General features: G+C 34.0%; 6 protein-coding genes and 1 long non-coding RNA gene across 9 annotated transcripts; 5 read left to right on the top strand and 2 right to left on the bottom strand.

The window, feature by feature from the left end:
- The first annotated feature begins 1,622 nt into the window (after positions 1–1,622).
- Positions 1,623–2,699, top strand: LOC148170124 (uncharacterized). The gene is made up of 5 exons (XM_088043569.1): positions 1,623–2,029; positions 2,073–2,157; positions 2,204–2,289; positions 2,336–2,489; positions 2,535–2,699. Exons 1-5 carry the CDS (start codon positions 1,961–1,963, stop codon positions 2,639–2,641), a joined length of 501 nt encoding a protein of 166 aa, XP_087899695.1. The 5' UTR covers positions 1,623–1,960; the 3' UTR covers positions 2,642–2,699.
- Positions 2,639–4,947, bottom strand: LOC148170123 (uncharacterized). 2 transcript variants are annotated; one of them, XM_088043581.1, is made up of 5 exons: positions 4,859–4,947; positions 4,369–4,550; positions 4,234–4,319; positions 2,865–3,018; positions 2,639–2,815 (listed from the first exon to the last, which is right to left on the bottom strand). In XM_088043581.1, the coding sequence occupies exons 2-5, from the start codon at positions 4,541–4,543 to the stop codon at positions 2,748–2,750; spliced, it is 483 nt and encodes a 160-aa protein (XP_087899707.1). In that variant the 5' UTR covers positions 4,544–4,550; positions 4,859–4,947; the 3' UTR covers positions 2,639–2,747. The 2 variants fall into 2 exon arrangements, with proteins under 2 accessions (XP_087899707.1, XP_087899705.1); XM_088043579.1 differs by lacking the exon at positions 4,859–4,947 and adding an exon at positions 4,672–4,837.
- Positions 4,539–5,586, top strand: LOC148170122 (uncharacterized). Of its 2 annotated transcripts, XR_015770583.1 has the most exons (3): positions 4,539–4,619; positions 5,083–5,285; positions 5,332–5,586. It is a non-coding gene; the product is annotated as an uncharacterized LOC148170122 (long non-coding RNA). The 2 variants fall into 2 exon arrangements; XR_015770584.1 differs by lacking the exon at positions 5,083–5,285 and having other exon boundaries at positions 4,559–4,619.
- A 252-nt stretch (positions 5,587–5,838) lies between these two features.
- LOC148170121 (uncharacterized) lies at positions 5,839–7,016 on the bottom strand. Its single transcript, XM_088043582.1, has 5 exons — positions 6,893–7,016; positions 6,692–6,846; positions 6,551–6,636; positions 6,357–6,501; positions 5,839–6,309 (listed from the first exon to the last, which is right to left on the bottom strand). The coding sequence occupies exons 1-5, from the start codon at positions 6,910–6,912 to the stop codon at positions 6,236–6,238; spliced, it is 480 nt and encodes a 159-aa protein (XP_087899708.1). The 5' UTR covers positions 6,913–7,016; the 3' UTR covers positions 5,839–6,235.
- A 2,197-nt stretch (positions 7,017–9,213) lies between these two features.
- Positions 9,214–12,496, top strand: LOC148170120 (sensory neuron membrane protein 1-like). Its single transcript, XM_088043556.1, has 7 exons — positions 9,214–9,503; positions 10,544–10,701; positions 10,750–10,894; positions 10,941–11,192; positions 11,243–11,454; positions 11,503–11,914; positions 11,967–12,496. The coding sequence occupies exons 1-7, from the start codon at positions 9,267–9,269 to the stop codon at positions 12,240–12,242; spliced, it is 1,692 nt and encodes a 563-aa protein (XP_087899682.1). The 5' UTR covers positions 9,214–9,266; the 3' UTR covers positions 12,243–12,496.
- Positions 12,497–13,998: 1,502 nt separating this feature from the next.
- On the top strand, positions 13,999–22,939 carry LOC148170118 (uncharacterized). Its single transcript, XM_088044259.1, has 20 exons — positions 13,999–14,194; positions 14,241–14,398; positions 14,567–14,714; positions 14,764–15,015; positions 15,063–15,268; positions 15,312–15,594; positions 15,638–15,763; positions 15,810–16,066; positions 16,112–16,176; positions 16,259–16,443; positions 16,485–16,619; positions 16,721–16,793; positions 19,269–19,326; positions 19,419–19,584; positions 21,063–21,220; positions 21,287–21,434; positions 21,483–22,274; positions 22,323–22,738; positions 22,786–22,848; positions 22,936–22,939. Exons 1-20 carry the CDS (start codon positions 14,063–14,065, stop codon positions 22,937–22,939), a joined length of 3,825 nt encoding a protein of 1,274 aa, XP_087900385.1. The 5' UTR covers positions 13,999–14,062.
- LOC148170119 (sensory neuron membrane protein 1-like) lies at positions 16,775–19,257 on the top strand. Its single transcript, XM_088043559.1, has 8 exons — positions 16,775–16,923; positions 16,973–17,130; positions 17,387–17,534; positions 17,986–18,237; positions 18,282–18,493; positions 18,538–18,802; positions 18,855–18,980; positions 19,031–19,257. The coding sequence occupies exons 1-8, from the start codon at positions 16,816–16,818 to the stop codon at positions 19,217–19,219; spliced, it is 1,458 nt and encodes a 485-aa protein (XP_087899685.1). The 5' UTR covers positions 16,775–16,815; the 3' UTR covers positions 19,220–19,257.
- Positions 22,940–22,957: the final 18 nt, after the last annotated feature.

The raw sequence follows: 22,957 nt of genomic DNA, 5'->3' as shown, positions 1-22,957 counted from the left end.
TTTGCATCGAAAATTGTGACGTGATATGCATAAGAACTTTGTTCACATTTGAAGTACAAGTGAAAAAAAGTTAAATCGTACATGAAATGGAAGAAATAGCTGGAATAGTGTCGAAAGCTAAGAAATCTCTGCTTCCTACCAAGTCCAGAAGTACAGGAGGTGAAATTAAATTTTGTACATAAATTGATTTATAATTATTTGATACTGACCAGCGGCCGTTTTGCTTTATTATTATGGATCATATGGACGCTAAACGATATCGTAAAACATAAATTATTATAAAATCGGACATAAATCTACTTTATATGGGTATAATTTTAATTTAGGTACAGACATATTTACAAATGACTTTTGTTTTCGCCTATAATTTTAGAACACATAATAGACAGCTCAGACGGACTTAATAAAATAGCAATGAAAATAAGCAGCTATTTTGGGCATGAAAATGAACATTGCTTATCTCCCGAACACTAATTAGATGTTTTGAGCTTAAACGGTTTTAGCAAAATTTAATAAAACACAAAACTACGACATACGTGTGAGATAAGCTAAACAGGATATACCTACATAATTCCAAAACCTAAAATAGTCACTTTTACTTAGTCATTAAACATTTTTCCTCCAATTTTAAGTAATAATTCTAATAACTTCACTGCATTATTGATTTTAAAACTGTTGCACATCGCGTCGTGTCACCACCGATGAAATCAATACAACCCATGAAAAGTTAATAACAATAAGAACATCTTCATTTATTTATTTGAACATTACGATCAGTTTGAAATTGATAACGAGTATTATCTTATCATCAAGAATTTAACAATATCTCTTATCGCAAACTTGAATCCGTTCAAATTTTTGTTGCAGTAATCTCGACATTTTACCAATCTCTAAAGGCCGTCTGACACGGTCCACAATTATGCACAGAATTTAGTCTGAAAAATTATGTCCAGAAATCTTCATCGTGTCATACACACTTTGCACACAATTTTGTACATAATTCTGTGTGAAGAAAAATTTTTAGAACATGTTCTAAATTCTTCCAGAATTCTGTACAGAAAGTGCGCGGCAAAGTTGCGCATGAAGTTGAGTCATTGCGCTTGAAATCAACTAACGTGTGTTGTGCTCAAATAATAATTTCGTGGTCTAGAGATCAAGTTACGCTTCTAATTGAAGAATATCAAAAACATACATATTTGTACGCCGTAAAGACGCCGCTGTACAAAAATCTGCATGCTCGGCAAGCAGCACTTGAAAAAATTCAAGCGTCATTAAGGCCATTGCGGCCAAATATTACCACCCAAGAAATAAAGACAGGTGCTTTGAGGATCAATTTTCTGAATGTATACAAAAAGTATACATCCAGCATTAAAGTATCTTGCTTTGATATATGAGGTTCTATGAACTTCAGCAGATATTCAAATTGATCGTTTGTTAAGCGAAGAAAATTTTTGTATAAATTCGGATCTTCCACTAACAGCTCTTTGTTTAATAAACATCTTTTCCTTGGTGACGTCGTTGTAACCATCGTCTATACCAAAGTCGTCGCTTTTTTTTTCTCTTTTGTTTTAACTTTAGCAAACCACGGGAAATTAACACAATTGATATTATAATCGCCGAAGAGTAAAACAACTCGTTGTCCATATCTTATTACCTATATATGAAACAATTAAAAAAATATGTATATTTTTTATGGTTTTAAATTGTCAGGAATTGATGCACTCTTTTTCTGAGCAAAAACAAAATCCCTAAGTTAAACGTCAAAATATTTTCGAATGCGCAAGCGCAAAAACAGAAATAAGCACAGAATTTGGAAGCCGTGTCATACATGTGCACAAAATATCTTCAAAAATACTATTCATTTTTTAAATCAGAAATATATCCCAAATTCTGATCACATTTTTGTTCATAATTGTGGACCGTGTCAGACGGCCTTAATACTTAAATTGTGGTACCCAACATGTTGTGGTACTCATCCTTTTTCCGCCACTTGACCAAGTGGTGTTATGGCACCGCCATTGCTCAGTTCGTAAGTCATTAATTTGTGAGTTTTATTTTAATAATTCATTTAGTTTGTGTTCCTTTTTCTATTTCTGGGAGTGTCGTATTTATCGACTTTGATGGAAATTGATTATAGTGTTGAGGTGATATCGAAAGGTAAGTTTGGGTGAAATCATGACTAGTTCTGAATTGTGATTTATAGTTGAAAAGTACGTGGTTTTGGCGTCGTCGTTGTACATGGTTGTGCCCTTTTCATTTTCAAATTTGTTTCTTTTCGGACTATTGCACGTAAGTAAAATCGTTCTGAAAACTCAACTTTAAAGACCAATTTTAGAAAAATTCCCACATACTCAGAGCTGTTTTGATTGGAAGTCTTGTAAATTCGGTTGTGATTCTAATAGTGGTGATCGGATCTGGAATATTTCTCGCAGTCAAGGGCACGGATTACATAGCGTACAGCTTGATTGCCGTTGGATTTCTTCTCGAGCGTAAGTAAACTCGTAATCACCAATCAATGTAAAATAATGTTTTAGTGTTCTTAATCCACGCAATGCTTCTTATCTTCGGAATCAGAGACAAATTCCAAAAAAAAGAAGACCGAGGCAGCGTAAATTCAGATAGCTTCCCAGAAGATTCGTAACTGTGATATGTTATATTTCGTTTAGTGTACATATTTATTAATAAAATTATTTTGTAACTACGCCTAACTAATTTAGTGTTAAGTTAATGTGATTAAAATTTGAACTTTAGAAATTTAAACTCTTGAGATGTTTGTAGAAACTGTGGACGGCAATCACGTTGTAGAAGGCAATTACTGGAAAGAAGTACTGTAAAAAGGAAATTACAAATTGTGGAATACTTACGACACACGATAGCACCGACTATCAAATGTCCAATTATGAAGAAAGTGCTGTTGTCTCCTGTGTGGTGGATTATTGCGATGAGAATGGAAATTATGTAGGTAATTATTGCAATGGGATTGAAGATCAACCAGGGCATTAGAAACACGGGTCGGTTCTAAAAACGAAGAAAATTAGATAACGAGGCGATGCGCGATGTGAGAACTGCAATTTATTGTTCCTTTCATTGGAGTTAGTAAACTTGGTGTATAATCCGATAAATATCTTTATGATCCAATGCATTCTGTAGAACTGCTTATAACATAATTTTAGAGCCATTATGTGTCATTTTATGATTGATAATTTGAAAGTATTGTGGTTGATAGCTCCTGTTAGGCGACTAAGAATAAAATGTTGTATGCAATTCCTGATCCCAATGCGTCAGTTTTAAACTCATAAATAGCTAAAACGATCCTATGGATCAAAGCAGATACTTCTATTTTTATGACACGTTTAAATTACACACTGGTTATGCAATATTTCGAATTGATGAAATTAGTATAATAAAACGTGCTTGGATAGGTATATTAATTAATTCTATCTATTTTAACGTTTTGTCATCATTATGTCATATTATGTTGTTTGAATTTGAATTACAAATTTAAATACGTTTAAAAATGTTTTCAAAAATTCCATAGAATTATAAATTCTGGAAATTCTTTCTCTGCTTCTTTTTCATGCAGACTGAGATTGCAAGGTTTAAGAAACTAAGACCTGAGAAATTAAATCTAAATTAAATACATAAACGAAAAAAATTAGGTAATTTTAAGCCCGAAAAAACAAAAAATTTTGCATTTTAAGTTGTAGGATCAATCAGATTTGTGAAGCTTAAAGATAAATTTAAAATCTGCAATCTGAGGGTACATTTTGGAATCTCTATCAAATCCAGAGATAATAATATAAACCCTGAGAAGCTTAAAACCTTGGAAAAAGACAATAGAAAGAAAATTAAAATAAAAAAGCGTGAATTTCTTAGATAATCGCGAGGTTTTTCAACTTCCTTCAAACAAGCGCTAAATCTCGATTAATGAACAGTTACGTTATCACAATTTTTATTTTCGTACAAGCTAATATAAACAGTTCTATGAATGATCTCATTGCTTAAAAATTCGTCGCAAATTTCAGAATTCAGAAAATATAAAATTTTCCTTCAATCATTTTTTCAGTTCAACTAGTTCAACGCGGAAGATATTCCAAAGATCGACAAACGCCGACTTTCTAAACACAAAAACATGACATTTACGCATTATAACCGCCGTGAAAGTAGACACAACAGAGCAGATTATTAAAATTTAACACTTCCTTGCAAAGTATGGAATTAAAAAATACTCACAGTTTCAGCTCCGAAAATGAGTAAAACTGAAAGGAGACATTGTACAGCGCTGGCAACAGATATGATGATCAAAATGCATCGTAGTGCTAAAACAATTCGAGTTAAACTAGGAACAAATTAATACAAGAAGTTTACTGCTCAGATCTGGAATTATCGAGGGGTCGGACATATCCAACAATTCATGAGGGTGTTCAGCGTAGGCGGCGGTCAAAATGAGACACATAAACGCAAGAATGCTTTGTACGATTCCAATAATTATGGTTCCATGTTTTAGGCTGAATCCACAGCAGTTTGTAATTTCAGGAGCCATGGCGAAGCTGGAAAGAAGTGTTGTGAATGAGATCTCGCAGCCATATTGCGGATATGTTAATTGAAAATTTTGCAAGGTGAGACTGGAGCAATTAAAGAATTGTATAATTACATCGGTAATGTACTTACGAATTATTTATTACAAAAAGAAATTGGGTATCACAGTTTTCAATCACAAACTCGTTACGGACGCACAATAAATGATGGTCTAGCACTGTTGCTGTTGGCAAATACTGTTATTTTGTAATCACGACGTACCTTTCTAAATTACTCTTATGGGTAGATGACTCTATAGCATTGTGTGAAAGTTACTCACCTGGGGACGTAGGTTGGTGATTACTTCGGGTTACGGATGATGACTAAGACCTTGGAAAGTTGATACAAACAACAATTATAAACGAAACTCTGTTTGTTATGTCAATTGAAAACTTTAATGAAATGTTTGTAGGAATTGTAGATTCCACAACATAACTACTAATAAATGCAAATTTGCTTTCTTCACTGGATATTGATTATATGTAAATAAAAAAGTATTTTTAGTCATTTGAGCCAATTTTAAACTTCTATCAGACGGGAAATAAATCAAATCTAAATGTGATAACGACCACGATTTGCCCCATTTCATATTCTCAATCGAGATCAAGTACATCTGGTCTGCACATTTAAAGAGTAAGTTTCTGGGCCAGTTCGATCTAAACCATTGAATAATAACGGTGTTGTATCCAAAGACAATGAAGCTAACGGTACGTTAAAATAACTCATTAAATCCTGATAACACAAAATTTTCAGATTTTCGTTTTACTGGGCTTGATGATGGTTTGCGGAGGTTGGACTTCTTTCAGAACGAAACGTGGGTTACACCTACATTTTGGTTCTTCAAGACACCACGTTGTACATCACGTGCATAGTGCCCCCGTTGTTCATACGTACGAACCAGTTGTACATCACGTTGTATCACCAGTTGCTCTACATCATCATTATTTAATTTAGTAGGATGAAACGAGACGTTATTTATTTTTTCAGAATTTAATGTAGAATAAAATCAGTCCCGAAATAAAACTTTGGATAAAGTAGGCTTTTTACTTGTTTTCTTCACGCACTTTTGGTACTAAAAATCCGGCCCTACATATCCCGAACTCAAAAATTCTATTTACGCAGTTTTACGGACCCAGTTAAGTCCCTAAAATGAATCTTTTTCGAACTCAATCCCAGCGGCTATTTGATCTATAACTAAACTTAATATAACTCATCTTTTCGGTATTTTTCACGGATTCTGCATTTTAAGCAAATAAAAAATGTTATTTATTTGTGTTTATTTTAAACAAATAAAACAAATTAATAAATTGGTGAAAACTTTAAATGTGTTTTTTGGAGCGTTAAGGAAAACGTTTGTTTATAATACGTACCAGAATAGTTTTTGCGGCTCGTCCGTAAACAGCAACGACTAGTCCGCAAAAACTGTATTTCAAGTACATGTAAAAAAATAGTTTGTTTGAGGACACATTTAACTTATTAATTAGTTTTTTTTTAATTAAATATAGTCCGCATCGAGACCTTACTTACTTCTAATATATGTATATAAAACTTAACTACTTAACAATAAGTACAACAAGTACGCACTATTGTGATTAATAAATAAACACTTTTAACATCTATCGATACATAAATTTGATTTGAATTAAATTCCCAATTTTCACTCTAAGACTACAACAGGTACCGATCGTGTCAACGCCAAATAATACCTCCAGTTTCTATAAGACAACCACACTGAAACTCTTGCATTAAAAAATGTTAATTTGAAGATAAATGCATACCTGCTACAAGTATGAATTTGATACCCACAAAAAGGTGCCACATCCGTACATCTGCGCTCACTAATAGTACAAACATTGCTGTAGCAAAAATAGCCATTAAAACAATATCAGATATCAGCCATCGTTTTATAGCTACAGGATCACCCTAAAAAACATACTACAGTTGAAGTCGTTTTAAATCTTTGGATACTTACCGATCGAGCGTGGATAGTGAAGAATGTGATCGAAAATAATTGGAACACATTTAAGATCATCAACAAAATCAGAAGAACCTGTGTAACTAAAATAATGCGGAGTAAAACACAAAGAAAATAGAAGTTGTTCAATTTACTCACCGACTGCTAAATCATAAAAAGCAAGTAGTGAACTACAGACACACAGTCCAGTGAGTGCAAAAATAGCACGAGTTACTCCTATAAAAATTATTTTGTTGCTAACTGAGCATTGGTTCCAATCACACCAACTGGGGATCACTGGCGTTTTGGCCGGCCTTAAATACAAATTGATTAATTGAAACGCAAGAGTTGTGAACTTACCATTCGGATTTGTGCGGCATCTTCAGATGGCCTTAACGGGGAAACAACAGCGCTGGATGGACGAAACCTCAACTAAACAGTTGAAGAATTGTACGACGCGGCGGTAAAATCCACGGTATTTTAATGATGGGGGAATTCCGAAATGGTTATACTAAGGTATAACACCTCCGTCCAGCGGATTCTGTTGTTTTAACAAATAATATTAGATTACTATGTTATCAGTAACGCTGTATACATAAAGAGACTAAAGCAATTTTTAGTTTTTGAATTCAATAAAGATGACTTATCCACTTAGAGCATGCGCCCAGCGTTTGACTTCCTTCACTTTGCCTTAACCATAACCTCGTACACAGAATTTTAAGCGTGTTTTATATTAAACGAGCGAAATAGAATTGCATTTACTTACTTATTTGATAGGAGTGCAATCAGGCCGAAAGATGTTTTCCTCTGGACAAATACATAAAACACGATTGCGGCGTTGCTGTAGAAGCACCAGCAGAAGGTCAACTGGATAAACTTCCCAAAATATCAGGCTTAGGATAGCAACCGTTTTACACGTCAGACATGCAAATATGTAAATACGCTTATGGCAATAAACAAAATAAATTTGCAACGCATTTTACACAAATTGTTACTTTAGGGAGTACTTGCAATTTGGGATCAAAGCGGAGGGACCTTTTGTGTCGTTTCTTTGATCAATAATGTGGTGGATTGTAAGATCTGTGTATATTTGCTTTTCAGAATTCAATAATAAACAAAATCTATGACGCCAATTTTATTAAGTGTTTCTAAGATCTGAACCGAAAAAAGACATTTGATTTAAACAGTCAAATAGCAGCAAATTTGAGAATAGCCCCAATTAATTCCATGTTAAACTGAACGATATTCTAATTTGTAATAAAACGTAGTCAGGTGGATATTGATTGTGTATTCTAGCACAATTACGTTGGTGGAGCTTGGTGTGGAAAACATTGTAATTAAGTTACATTATTAATTCTTGGCTTTAAGTTACTAATTGAACTGCTTTTCACAGGCCAGGCTAAGCTACAAAATGAATATTTTTTATTCCTTTGATTTTAGTGTAACAAAAGCAAAAGGATAAAAATTTTAAGCACGAAAAATTAAAATTTTCTTTTATTACATTACAAGTTGAAATCGTGCCGCAACTATCAGTTGCATCAAGACTAATTAAATATAACTTACAATTAAATTGCATGCAAATGTTTTATTTTTCTGTTGTGGCATGTTTGTTTTTGTAGAAGTTAAATAAATGTCAGCATGAAAACATTATTATTATTTACACACTCTAAACTAATTTATGGTATGAGCAAAATTATGCCTAAAGAGAGAAATAATTTATTCAGCGCATTTTGCAACAGCGCATCCACTATTTGAAGAATTTTACAATTTCAAATTAAAATCTAAATGAATAGGAGATTTTGTAAAGGTCAAAAAATTGTTTACACTTTTATTAGTGTTTGTTTTAAAATCTTTCCCTATTAATTTGGTAAATTTGAAATATTGAAGGAAAGAAAGATAAGTATGAACTAATGTAGGCGAATGAGAAAATCTAAAATTTGAATATTCCGAAGGGTCTACTGTATTTATTTGTAAACTAATTCATTTGACAATAAAACTATTTGAAACTTAAATCTTCAAATAAAATTTCAGTTGATGATCCGGCGCATCCACCATTTTTTTTTATTATTTTTGCACAAGGATAAACAACATGTGGAAACTTATTTTTGATCCATCGTCACTGCATAAGTAACAATAGTGAAATTATCGGTCGACTGCATTCATTAAAAAGAAAACAGTGTATTTTAATATAATAACACGTATTTAAATTGTAATGGAAAAGTGTGTAATTATGATGTACTGTTGGTGAATAGCTGCATTTCACAACGTAATAGTCGTATCGATTCCACCCTAAATATTAGCATACCGCGAGCTTGATGCGTCATCTCCTCGTATAAAACTAAAGAATATCAACTAATCATTACTTCAATTCAATCGAACGAGAATAATAAATTTCTAAATCGATACTAAGTGCAAGGCAGAAATTAATATTAAAAAGTCCTTCTCTCAACAAATCACCAAAATAATACTAAAAACGAACTTAACACGGAAAGTTAGACGAATTCCTTAATTTTTAACGAGTCCTTCCAATTGAGCATACCCCCAACTTAATCTATCGCATTTCAAGCGTGTTAATAATGAACAATTCATATTTACTTGGAGCTTTGTAAATGGTTGATGTCATCCCCTCTTCCAATCATTACCCCCTCAATACCTTCGGAGTCTGACAATGGCGTAGTGTCATCTTTTACTATGTCTGTATAAACTGGAAACAAATGGAGACGCGGTTTAGTGAATGAAACCGATTAGTCGGAAAAACTTCTTCTTTTTACTTTTTCCTAAGTTGCGTTTACTTCAGTTTTCTTTTGATTCGCTCAAGTGTTTGTACAATTGTCATAAGAGGAGGAAACAATTAAAGAAAAAAATGAAGTTGCCGATTAAGATTGCGATTGGATGTGCGATAGGAATGGTAGTTTTTATAATTTTTGGATTTATTGCCTTTCCGAAAATGATTAAAGGAAAAGTGAAAAAAGTAAGTGCTGCACAATTTCAATGTTTAATTTCGCGTTCTTATGTAAGAATTAATCAGTTGTTTAATATTGTTCATATTTCCGGTGATCAAACGCAAATGATGTAATGACCTTAAGACTACAGACTGTTATTATTATTTATTTTTGCAACAATCTGCAATGTTGCTTTATTAATTTTTGACCGTTTGTTATTTTAATTTTAAAACCACATTTCTACTTTCTCAGTTTAATTAAAATTGGGAGATAATTTTAAGACTATTGTTTGTAAACCGCACTTTTTCATTATTTAATTTTTGAACGATTTCCAATACGAAGCACCCACATGGTTTTTAAAAATTATATCTCTCTGATTCCCGGGAAAATTACCCACAATACTTTGACATATTACCTTGGGACGGTGCTTATTAATTGCACGAATTCTTTAATAATACATTACTTCAAATGCGAATTTCTCTTTGTGAACCAAATCATGTGTAATTTTGACTCGTATTGTGTTCTTAAAAATTAATAACGATATTGATTCTGATCTGACAGAAAAAGTCTTTGTTAAAGTTGCGTCTTTTATTTTAATGAATACTTCTTGAAACTGAAGCAGTAATTAGCAGTTTTGGAAATTATAGTCTTTATGGGAAGATCGCAGCTCAATTTTTGGGAATTATCTCTCATTACTTTTGTTACTACTTTTCACATATTTAGCTAATTATTATTAATTAATTTAAAAAAAATGTGATTTTGGAAATGTCAGTTTCTTGGTTTGACCAAAAATTTGCTAAATTAAAATTACAAAGTCTACTTGGCATTTTTTAATTTTCAGACATTTTCCATTATTTTTATTCGTTTACTTAGAAGTAATATTTAATAATCGAATTATAATAAATTACCACGTACGAACATTATTGATTCATGCACGTGCAGACCTATTACTTAATAAATAGTAAACTATCAAATTACCGCTGCACATGCACATAATTACGTGGATTTATAGAATAATTAAATAAGTTGTTGAATTTACGATCCAATCAATTTAACTGTCTTTTTCCAGATGGTAACTTTGGACCCAGACAGCGAAATAAGAAAAATGTTTGTAAACGTTCCATTCGGGTTAGACTTCAAAGTGTTTATGTTCAACGTAACGAATCCTATGGATGTACAAAATGGAGCTTTACCAGTAGTCCAACAAGTCGGACCTTTCTGCTTTGAGTCAGTTGAAGTCAATCAATTGATCGCGTTCTAAATTCGAGTTTTTAGAGAGTGGAAACAAAAAGTCGACTTATCAGACATCGAGGAAGAAGACGTGATGTTCTACAAACCTAAAGACACGTTCTATAAAGTTGATGGTCCTGGCTGTCTTGATGGGTCGCAAATGATAACGATGCCGCATCCTTTAATATTGGTAGAGTCTGTCAACTGCTTTAACCGAGTTAACTTGAGTCTTCCAGGGAATGGTCAATACTTTAATACGAACAAAACCAGGAATGTTAAATTTAGCGGGCAAAGCCATCAATTCTATCTACGAGAAACCAACTTCAATATTCATGACGCAAAAGGCCATGGACATCCTCTTCGACGGCGTCGTCATTAAGTGTGGAGTCAAAGACTTTGCTGGGAAGGCGGTGTGTACGCAACTGAAAGAAGCTCCAGATCTAAAACGCGTCTCAGACGACGAGTTGGCATTTTCATTCATGCATCCTGTGAGAAACTCCATTGTTTGTTTTCCAAGTCTGATCAAATCTTTTTTTAGAAAAATGGCACTGTTGGTAAAAAATTCAAAGTTTTGAGAGGCAAGAAAGTATCTCATGACATCGGAAGGATCCTCGAGTTTGACGACAAACCCGAAATGGACGTTTGGCCTACCAAAGAATGTAACCAATATAAAGGTACTGATGGTACTGTGTTCGCTCCTTTTCTCGCTAAAGAAGAGGGTTTGGCGTCGTACGCCCCGGATCTCTGCCGGTAATAAAACCACCCTAATCAGAACAAGAATCTCAAGTTTTATTTTAGATCACTCGTTGCAAAGTACAGTGGAGACACAAAGTACGATGGTATTCCTGTAAGAATCTACACGGCAACTTTAGGCGACATGTCCAAGAACGCCGACGAGAAATGTTATTGTCCAACACCTGAAACTTGTCTGAAGAAAGGTGTGATGGACTTATTCAAATGCGCTGGAGTTCCTATTTACGCTTCTTTGCCTCACTTTTACGAATCAGACGAGATGTACGTGAAAGGAGTAGTAGGACTAAACCCTAATAAAAAGGAACATGGAATACAAATTCTCTTCGAGTCGATAACTGGAGGGCCGGTCTCTGCAGCTAAAAGACTTCAATTTAGCATGCCTTTGGAACCGAGCGACAAAGTGGCGCTCTTCAATAAATTACCCAACACGCTTTTACCTCTGTTTTGGGTGCAAGAGGTGAAGTAAACTTCACGTTTTATTAGAACAAGTAAAAATTTCTTGTTTACAGGGTGTGGAACTGAACAACACGTTTACGGGCCCTATTAAATCTCTCTTCAAGATTAAGAAAATCGTCAAAATTACCTCGTGGGTTGTCGTCGTTGGGTGTCTTGGGGGACTAGGAGGAGCGGCGTATCTTTTCTTTTCAAAGAAAGGCGAAGCTGACATTACTCCAGTTCAAAAAGTTAAGCCTTCAGAAACTAACGGAGTTAGTACTTTGGGGAGCGCAGGGTACGGGGGGCAAGTGAATCATGGAATGTCGGATAATGATATAGACAAATACTGATAATGTTAATAGATTTTATTTATTTAGTCTGGAAATAGTTTATTTTTTATATTGTTATTAGATAGATAGTTATGTAAAATACTGGAACTGAAGCGTAGAATTAGTGGTGATTATAGTCATTCCTAACTTTTGGCACTTAAATTGAGTTTTGTACTGTTTCTGTAGGTTTTCTTTTATTTTTGGTGTTTATTCTAAATCTGAATTGGAGACTGGGACCATGTTGTTGCTAGTCAAATAAAGAAACTACATTTCTAGCCTTATTGTTTTATTTTTATTAATAGTTTTCGTTATTCTTTCGATATTCTTTCATTGGATTTTTTGGATTCTTTGGATTCTTTAGATTTTTTTGATGGTGTCTTTTGATTTTTAGAATTACAGAATACTTTATATTTTTTCGTTTCATTAGATTTTTTGGGTTCATTGGGTTCTTTCGATTCTTAGAATTCTTTGGATTCTGGATTCTTTCCATTTTTTGAATACATTCGATTTATTGGATTATTTGAATTTTTTTAAATGTATTGGATTCTTTTTGATTCATTGAATTTTTTGGATTCTTTCAATTTTTTTGATTTATTGGTTTCTTTGTATTCTTTAATTTTTTGGATTATGGAATACTTTCGATTTATTGGAGCCTTGATTTCGTTTTGTTGCTTTCTTTGTTTTCTTTGAATTTTTTGGATTCTTTAGATTGTTTAGATTCTTTAGATTCTTTAGATTCTTTAGATTCTTTAGATTCTTTAGATTCTTTAGATTCTTTAGATTCTTTAGATTCTTTAGATTCTTTAGATTCTTTAGATTCTTTAGATTCTTTAGATTCTTTAGATTCTTTAGATTCTTTAGATTCTTTAGATTCTTTAGATTCTTTAGATTCTTTAGATTCTTTAGATTCTTTAGATTCTTTAGATTCTTTAGATTCTTTAGATTCTTTAGATTCTTTAGATTCTTTAGATTCTTTAGATTCTTTAGATTCTTTAGATTCTTTAGATTCTTTAGATTCTTTAGATTCTTTAGATTCTTTAGATTCTTTGAATTTATTGGAGCCTTTCGATTTACTGCAATTTTTGGATTTTTTGTATTTCTTGGATTCTTTGAATTTTTTGTATTCTTTCAGTCTTAGGATTCTATGTGCGGAATGCAAGATGGGTTGAGGCGTAAGTTGGAGTATTAGAGACTTTCTGCTGCAATAAAACCCAACTGTTAGCTTTAAAATAGTTTGGCGCCATCGAAGAGAAAAATAAAGTCTCATCTTAATTAAGAGATTGTTAATTAAAAGCATGAAATTACTTGATTTGTTTCCAGATAATTGTTTATTCTTGTTTAGTGCATACTAGCGACCTCTACTTTAGACCTCTGAAACATCAGCTGACCCCAACAAAACAAATAGCTGTTATTAGAGTAACCCAATTTGGATATACGCGCAGACATAAATACCCTCATTATTATCCTACATTACAACAGTCGAATTTATAAACTGGTTGCTATAAAATAAAAAATGTCTAACTTTGGCCAATCTTTTACAGAAAAATTTGCGTCTCTATTCATATCTTGATTAAAATCGCGAATTTTTCTCAGCTCCTAACTCCTCTAAAGCTGTTTCGCGTTTAACCTTCACCCATTATGTCTCGAAGAAAATGATTAAACTTATTTATTCATAAAGTTGCTGCTTGCTCGCATTAAGCTCACCGAGCTCCTAATGTCAACGAGCATGCATATTTAAACATAATTTGCCTACAAGTAGACGAAGCTTATTGTTAGTAGACTCGTGCTATTCATTTAGCAAAAACAATCATTTTGAGTTGACGTGTATCTTGTAGTGCAACATGGCTAACAGCTTATCAATGAAATTTAAAGACTATCAATTGATGATGATAGCTTCTATCGCCTTATTTTTTTCGACTATCATCTTTGGGTTTGTGCTATACATGCCCATGTTAAAATGGGGCATAAAAACGGTAAGTCCTCTTCTGTGGTCAAACCACCTCTAATTTGTTTTTCAAGCAAAAAGCACTGAAATCCGGGAACGAAATGAGAGATTTTTATATTAAGCTGCCCATCCCTTTAGATTTTCGAGTGTACTTCTTTAACGTAACGAATCCAACGGAGGTTCAAGAGGGAAAGAAACCAATTTTGAATGAAGTTGGACCCTACTGTTACGAGTAAGTGACTCTCGTATTGTCGCAAATCCATGTAATTTAAATTCCAATTATTCGCAAACCGGGATATAATTTTGTCTTAATTATGTGCAATTATGTTTGATCTCTATCCTCTTTCATCATCATTGCGTAAGAGCCAAAAAAACAAGTCTAATTATGTTAAAACCTCAGTGCCTACAAGGAAAAAATCGTCATTCAAGAGAGCAAAGATAACGACACTTTGACCTACTCTCCCTATGACACGTACTTTTTTAATCAAACTCGAACCGGCGCCCTTTCCCAGGACGACTACATCACCATTTTAAACCCTCTTGTGGTGGTAATGAAAATGAAGCTACAGTTTTTGAATTTTAAGAAATTATTTTAAGGGAATCATTAATCTGGTGGCCAACACGAGACCGCAGTTTTTATCGGCGATCAATAAAGCGTTTCCGGTTATTTTCAAAGACGAGTACTCTATCTACCTGACCGCAAGAGTGAAAGACATTCTTTTTGATGGTGTTATAATAGATTGCAATGTTAAGGACTTTTCGGCGACTGCTGTATGCTCGCAGTTCAAAGGACAACCCGCGATGAAGCAAGGGGAGAAAAATATTTACTATTTTTCGCTTTTCGGAGCGGTAAGAAAATATCCAACTTTCTAGATTTTCCCGATTTTCTTTCCTAGAGAAATGGAACCGGTTCTCAGCAGATCACCGTTTACAAAGGAATCAAAGATGGCGACGAATTAGGTCGAGTGGTAGCCATCGACAACCACACTGACCTTAACCTTTGGCCCGCAGAGGAGTGTAACAAATTTCGGGGAACTGATGGATGGATTTTTCCGTCGTTTTTGCACGAGGATATCGACATCGTGGCGCCGGACTTGTGCAGGTATTGATTTTTTGACGAGTGGCGAATTCTCATTGTCTTTAAGAAATTTCCAAGCGAAATACATTGAGGACATGTCGTTCCATGGCGTCAAAGTTAAAAAGTACTTCGCGGATCTATCCGGATTGACAGAATCTGAAGAGCAGTGTTACTGTCCGAAGCCTGATAAGTGCTTGCCTCGGGGAGTGATGGACTTGACGAAATGTCTCAAAGTACCTCTTCTCTGTACTCTTCCTCACTTTTTACGAGTTGATGAAGCGGTACTGGAACAAGTGGAGGGTCTTCACCCGGATCTCGATAAGCACATTATCAAAATTCTCTTTGAACCGGTAAAAACGATTTTTTTCGGCACAGTTCTCATTGTTGTTACAGGTCACTGGAACTCCTGTCCTAGGACAAAGAAGAGTTCAGTTCAACTTAGAACTGAAACCAATTAAAAAAATCAATATCATGCAAAAAGTACCAGAAGCCATCCATCCAATCTTGTGGCTAGAAGAGGTATTTTGTAATTATCTAAATTTAGAAGTAAAATTGATTTTTCAAGGGAGTCGAACTCGATGGTTACCTTCTGGATAAAATCATCACGATCTCAACTCTATTGAAGCTTGCACAAGCTGGTCGGTACATCTGTCTGGTAGTTTGGCTCGAACTTTTCTTGTACGGCTGCTACCAAGCTTTTAAAGACTGGAAATCGTCGAAAGTTACACCAGTGGAGGACCCGGAGAAGAAAGAGGAGAATAAAACCGGGCTTGATATGGATCTTGTGTACAAAGCGTTGAATTACAACGACGTAAAATCTCAGTAGATTTAATTTTCTTGTTCATGTTGTATTTATTGTTGCACTAGAAATACAGTTTTTTCTTCATTTCTTGTTCTTTATTTGCAAGTCAACATAGATTTTGGTCATTTAAGTTTGCGAAACGTTTCCACCTTTTAAAAATAATTGAGGTAATAATAATAAAGTAAAGAACATTTTTCTGTTGTTTTTTTTAGCATTAAAAACCGCTCACAAGGAAAACCTAGCAAAAGGAGAATTAATGAATGGATTTTTCCATGGTTTTTATAAGAGAGTATTGATTTTGTGGCGTTCGACTTATGAAGACTTTGTCTACACAAATTTGGCAAATGACTATTTCACATTCACGTACAAGAGGTACTGCTTTAAGTGGAAGACAAAAGTTCAATAAAACAGTTCTGGGCTCTAATGAATGGAAATCAGCTAAGTTGGAGAACGGGCAAAAAAAAACTGAACATTACGACGCAATATTCCAGCAGATATAAACTTCGTTGTTTCATATTGCACTACAAACACAATTTTCTCTTATTCCTCGTTCTCTATTTGTGCCATTGCAGAGTACGCAACACAGGGCTCTGATTATAAGCTCGGATTTAATCAGTAATAACAGTTTGTGAAATATTTCCACGTTGTGAAAATAATATTTAATTTAATAATAGTCGCTCATTCGTGTTCCCCCTCTATGGAATCTAGCTAGCACAATTAAGTTTATTGTTAACTCTTGTTTTCAGAGTAGCTTTGATATTCGCGCGATATGCTTTGTTATAAAAAAATTTTCATTATCTCAACATGCTGCTTCGTGTTGACTGTGATTTTCGGTTTTGCCGCCTACCAGTCAATTTTTGAGTACCTGATTAAAAACGTAAGTCCTTGTTGAAGGAAAATTCAGGCTAATTTAACGCTTTTTTTAGCAAATATCACTGCGGAAGAGTAATAATTTGAGGCAGTTTTATTTGAAATATCCAATTCCTTTAAATTTGTGCACGTATTTTTTTAATGTGACTAATTCTGAAGAAGTGCTTAAAGGTGAAGTTCCAACTCTTAAGGAAGTTGGACCTTATTGCTACGAGTGAGTAATTAACACTAGCCTTGATAATTGAATTTCAAGATCAATGTCATCTGATAATGATCAATAGTTTTCATCCGGAAACTGATTCTGTTATTTAGTGTAAAAACACATCATATTATCACATCTTGTAATGTGTAATTTACAGTTATTATTGGTAATACGCGTGCAAAAATGACGGTCATTACGTGTTTACCGGTTGCAATAAAAAAATATTAATAGAAAAATCAAGGATCTTGGAATAATTTTTGTTTCTCAGTTTGTATAAAGAACGGATTGATGTTGAAGACAACGAGGAAGAAGATAGTTTGACGTATACTCCTCACGATATTTACATATTCAATCAAGAAAAAAGTGGCCAATTATCTCAAGACGATTATGTAACTATACTGCATCCTTTGATTATGGTAAGTAATTGCAAATGAAGCTGCAGTTCTGATGCATCTTCTTGAATATAAATTTATTATTACTTCTCCGACTTCAAAGTTCTGTTGATGTACTTTTAAACTTACTTAATATTTTGTTTCTGTTCGGAGCTCTTGCTTGAATATTTTTTCCATATTCATTAAAATAAATATTAAGTCAAAGCGCATTTGTAAACTTGAGTTAAATCTAGGGCAGCTAAAAACTTCTTTAGAGTAAAAATTAATGAGTTTTTGATACATTTTCAAATTTTTTGTGTGCTGTAGAAGCGTCGGATTTTTGTTTCTTTTTTATTCTCTACTTTATTCAGAGTTTTCAAATTGTTTTTATCATGTTGAGATGGTTTGCAGCCTTCTGAATAACTTGGATTTTTAAAATTCGCTACTTCGTATTTCGATTCTTCATATTTTTAGTTTTTCGTTTTTGTTGTTCCAGGGAATGGTCAATCTAGTTGCGACCAAATCTCCGCAATTCTTGAGCATCGTCGACGAAGCACTGCACCACATGTTTGCAAATGAATCAATCTACGTAACCGACAAAGTCAGAAACATCCTCTTCGACGGAATGTTAATCAACTGCACATCTAAAGACTTTTCAGCAATGGCAGCGTGCAACCAAATAAAAAGAAAAGTCCCAGGAATTAAACTTGATGGAAAAGACAATTTGAGATACGGCATCCTCACCGATGTAAAATAAAACCGATTTAATCCCGAATTAACTGAATTTTGCAGAAAAATGGTACGATTCCATCGCGAGTAACCGTTCTCAGAGGAATTAAAAACTCCGATGATTTGGGGCGCCTGGTGGCTGTTGATAATGTTTCCCGGACTGATATTTGGTCGAACGAAGAATGTAATGTTTTTCGTGGTACTGATGGGTGGATTTTCCCGCCGTTTTCCGGGAAATTAAATAGGATCTGGATGCATCCTGTTGATTTCTGCATGTACGTAATAACACCATCTTCACGAATATAGCACTAAATTCCAGGAACCTCCACGCTGATTTTGTTGAAGAAGTTAGTTGGAATGGTATAGCGGTGAAAAAATATTACTCCGATTTTCAAGACCAGTGTGCTAATTGTTCGCCAAAAAAACCATGTCCTCCTAAAGGACTACTGAACTTGTTAGAGTGTACTCAAGTACCTGCATTCATAAGTTTACCACATTTCCTCAGAAGTGACGAAAGTCTTCTGAAAGTGCGCGGTTTGAATCCTGATATTGAGCGTCACATCACGAAAATCATTATTGAAAGTGTACGTTGTGAAAAGGATTTTTTTTTATTTTATTTTACATGAGATTTTACAGACGCTGTCTTTACCGATGGAGGCTCACATCAGAGTACAGTTTAGCTTTGCTGTGGAGGCGTTGGCAAAAATACGGTTTATGCAGAATTTACCTCAAGTTATCCACCCGGTGATGTGGGCAGAACTGGTAAGACCTCTTTTTTTTTTAGAATATAGATAAGAAATGTTGTCTTTCAGGGTGTGGTTTTAGACGGATGGTTTCTTAAAATGGTTCGACTGTTTTTCTACTTCCTGACTTTTATTGAAGTTCTTAAGTATATCTTCCTAATGCTGAGTCTAATAGGAATGGGCTACGGCGCGTATTTGTACTTCAATAACAAGAAAATTTACTCAATGAAAGAGACGATTAAACTTGGGTGTAAATAAAAGTGAATTTTGAAATATAAATAAAACAATCTTGTGGATATTGATTTAGGTAACCTTCATATTCCTGTCATTGTCATTATCCCAATGAACATTATTTACTTCGAAAGGCAATTTTTAAATAATTAATGAATAAGAAGAGTATTTGTCATTACGAGAAAATTGTGTCTATATACCGCAAGACGTTCTTCGGATAATCTAGTTATATCAATGACGCTCCGTGGAATATTTCTAGTTATTTTTTTTGTCTCGGTGGTACCATGCAGACTTATAACAGAATATTAGTTTGCTCATCAGCTAGTTTTGTTATGATAGTTCTTTTTGGGTTTTTGGCTTTTTCGACTATTTTGCAAATTGTGGTCAGAGACGTAAGTTTAAATTAGATTAGTAAATTAGTGTGTTTAATTTAAATTACCGATAATTTTTATGGTAAATTAATCAATTAACTCGTTAATTGCTCGGATAATGATTACAGTCGTGGATCAGTTTTGCCGTGTAACTTCCTTTTTCTTAGGTTTAATTTAGTTTTAATTATAGATATGGAAGAAATCAGATATTGTAGCTCGTATTTCTATATTTTGTGGCAGGTGGAGCGTTTGATTACAAAATAATAATTAATTGTACTACATATTATTTGAATTCTTCTTGGAAAATACGTCTGGCCACTTTGAGCTTCTAGAATTTTTATATTTAAAGATATTTACACAATTTAAATTTTATTCTTGTCTAGTGATAACAGTCAAGATTTCTAAAATCAATAGTTAATGAATTATTATTGAACTAACTTAGCTTCTAAATCGATTTTAATTTAGGACAGATTCTAACAATTTATTTGTTCATTCTTAACATCAAATTTATCAATCTTAGTGCCTCATTCACTAAACAACATTATTTGACCTTTAGGTTATTTAGGAATCTGAATCTGAGACACTCGTAGCCTGAAAGCCTGGAAAACGGGCCTAAAAGAGCATAAGTTTCAGGTTTCTGAAAAACTGTAAACTAACTGTGATGCTGCAAACTGTGAAGTAATGAGTTATAATTTGAGAACATGAAATCCTAAAAATCTGAAAGCAAGAAAATATTAAAAGGCACTGATAAAATTTTGAGTTGAAAGATGGAAAACTAAAATCTCAGAACGTAAAAATTGTGGAAATTGGAATCTTGGAAATGTTATACTCCTGAGAACGATTTTTTTTAACTCTAATTTAGGATCTAAGATCTTTAACTTTAGGAGCTTGCAAAGCACAGAACAAAATCAAACAATTTTCTATTGAATTAAAATTAATAGTTACAATAATTATTATTTCAAAATTGGGAAATTCGCCAATACTGGATTAAAAAAATATTCCAATTTTTCATAAATGCCGTAATTTCGCATTGTTTGTGCACAATTCATGCAAATAAAGACAGAAATGAGAAAGCGACTATTGTTTTAGATTTCATTTGATTAAATACAAACACGAGAAATTTTTGTATCCACAAATGCCGCAAACATGAAAAATTCTTCCATTTTCTACGAAAATATTGTTTTAGTAGTTGAAATTTAACAAAATTGATCTGTTATTTTATGCATATTTTATAGACTTCAACATCAAAGCGAAGAGGTTTTAAAATCACTACAAAATTAACAAAAATACGAGTTCTAGAAGACGCCATAAAAATGGTGGATGCGCCAAAATAAAATTTTACAAAACAGAATCATAAATATGTGTCATTTCGTCAATAATTTTATGTGAAGGAAAAATCTTAAAGAAAAGAAGTAAACTAAAGACCAAATAACGAACGACAACAAAAAAATTATTCAAATAATATTTCTAATAATCCCAGTTTGTGTAATTTATTCCAGCAAACGGCCTTAAAAAAGCGAAACCTGATGCGAAAATTCTACTTGAAAATCCCAGTTCCCTTAACCTTCAAAGTCTACTTCTTCAACATCACCAATCCTTCAGAAGTTCAAGCCGGCGAAACTCCAGTTCTTAAAGAAATCGGCCCTTATTGTTACGAGTAAGTATTCTATTGAACCTCTTTATTTTAATGATAACCAATCGACTATAATAACGAAAATTACAGCGCTTACAAAGAGAAAATCGACCTCCTGGAAAATGAGGGTGAGGACAGTTTGACGTACACTCCATACGAGACATATTTTTTTAACTATGAACTTTCCGGTGGCTTGTCTCACGATGATTACGTGACTGTTCTACATCCGCTAATTGTGGTAAATCGATAAATATTAAATTAGGTCTTTGTAACCTTTAATGAGCAGGGAATGGTAAATCAAGTATCCAGGGATTCACCCCCATTGTTACCCATCGTAAACAAAGCGTTAAAATCGATATTTAACAACCCTCAGAATATTTACATTACTACTAAAGTCCGAGACCTTTTGTTTGATGGTATTACGATTAATTGTAACGTCCAGGATTTCTCGGCGACTGCAGTTTGCACGCAGATTAAAGCTCAAGTCCCGGGATTAGTGGAAGTTGGGAAGAACGTGTATAAGTTTTCTGTTTTAGGCCCGGTAATATCCCAGAGCGTTTTATTACACATTAATGAGGGTTTTCAGAGGAACGGAACGCTCCCAAACCGCTTCAAAGTCCTACGAGGGATCAAAAAGTCACACGAATTGGGGCGTCTAGTTGAGCTAAATCACGAAAAAGAGTCACATAAATGGCCGTCAAAACGATGCAACAGGTTTCGGGGAACCGACAGCTGGATCTTCCCTCCTTTTGTTAAGAAGGAGGACGGGATTTGGACGTACTCCACTGATTTATGTAGAACCGTTCACGCTTTATACGTGGAGGACTCGAAAATCCATGGAGTTCCTGTGGAGAAGTATTACGCGGATCTGGGAGACCAGTCGAAAAACCCAGAAGAAAAGTGTTTTTGCCCCAAAACGTGTCTCCCGAAAGGAATCATGGACATGTCGAAATGCATGGGAGTGCCAATCTATGCCACACTGCCTCATTTTCTACGAGTGGATGAAACGGTTCAAAAATCTGTGATTGGGTTAAAACCAGTCACTGAAGAACACATTGTCAGGATCATGATGCAACCTGTAAAACCTCAAAGTTGGCTGTACTTTCATTTCTTTTATTGTTTTTAGATGTTGGCGGTGCCGCTTGAAGCCCATAAAAGAATGCAATTTAATTTACCAATTCAAGCGAATAAGAAAATTAGCATTATGAAGACACTACCAACAGCTCTGCATCCAATTTTTTGGATAGAAGAAGGAATTGTTTTAGACGGTCCTCTACTTAAGATGATTCAGTCTGTTTTTATGGGGTTAAGTGTTTTTAGCGTGGCGAAGTATGGAATATTGGGACTTTCTCTAGGAGGTGTTGGTTTTGGTGGTTACCTCCACTACAAGGAAAGGAAGTCGAGGAGAGTAACACCAATTGAAAAGACATTGTCTGCAGCCACCACTAGGAGTACTAACTATTTACTTGAAGCAGAGAAAGGTAGTGCGGAGAAAGACGATAAGGAGAAAGTTATAAGTACAGATGAAGAAGATGTGAAGAAGTTTTGAAGCACTAGAAGTAGCTCTAGAGGTAAAAAAAAATGTTTAGTTTAGAAACGTTTTTTGCTGTATTGGTTAAATTAAAAGCAAACATTTCGTTTTATTTCTTATGGTAATAAAAAGTACTCTAAGTCATGATTTCCCCATCACAACAAGCTTTTTTTGATCATTTGTTTATTTACACGATATAACACAACAGTTAAATATGTACAAGGCTCCCT

This window comes from Gnatocerus cornutus, chromosome 8 (assembly GCF_029298725.1).
Source record: "Gnatocerus cornutus isolate USDA-ARS CGAHR chromosome 8, icGnaCorn1.1, whole genome shotgun sequence".
NCBI classification, from domain to species: Eukaryota; Metazoa; Arthropoda; class Insecta; order Coleoptera; family Tenebrionidae; genus Gnatocerus; species Gnatocerus cornutus.
The sequence above is the reverse complement of the archived record's forward strand: the minus strand, read 5'-3'. Positions and strand labels throughout refer to the sequence as shown.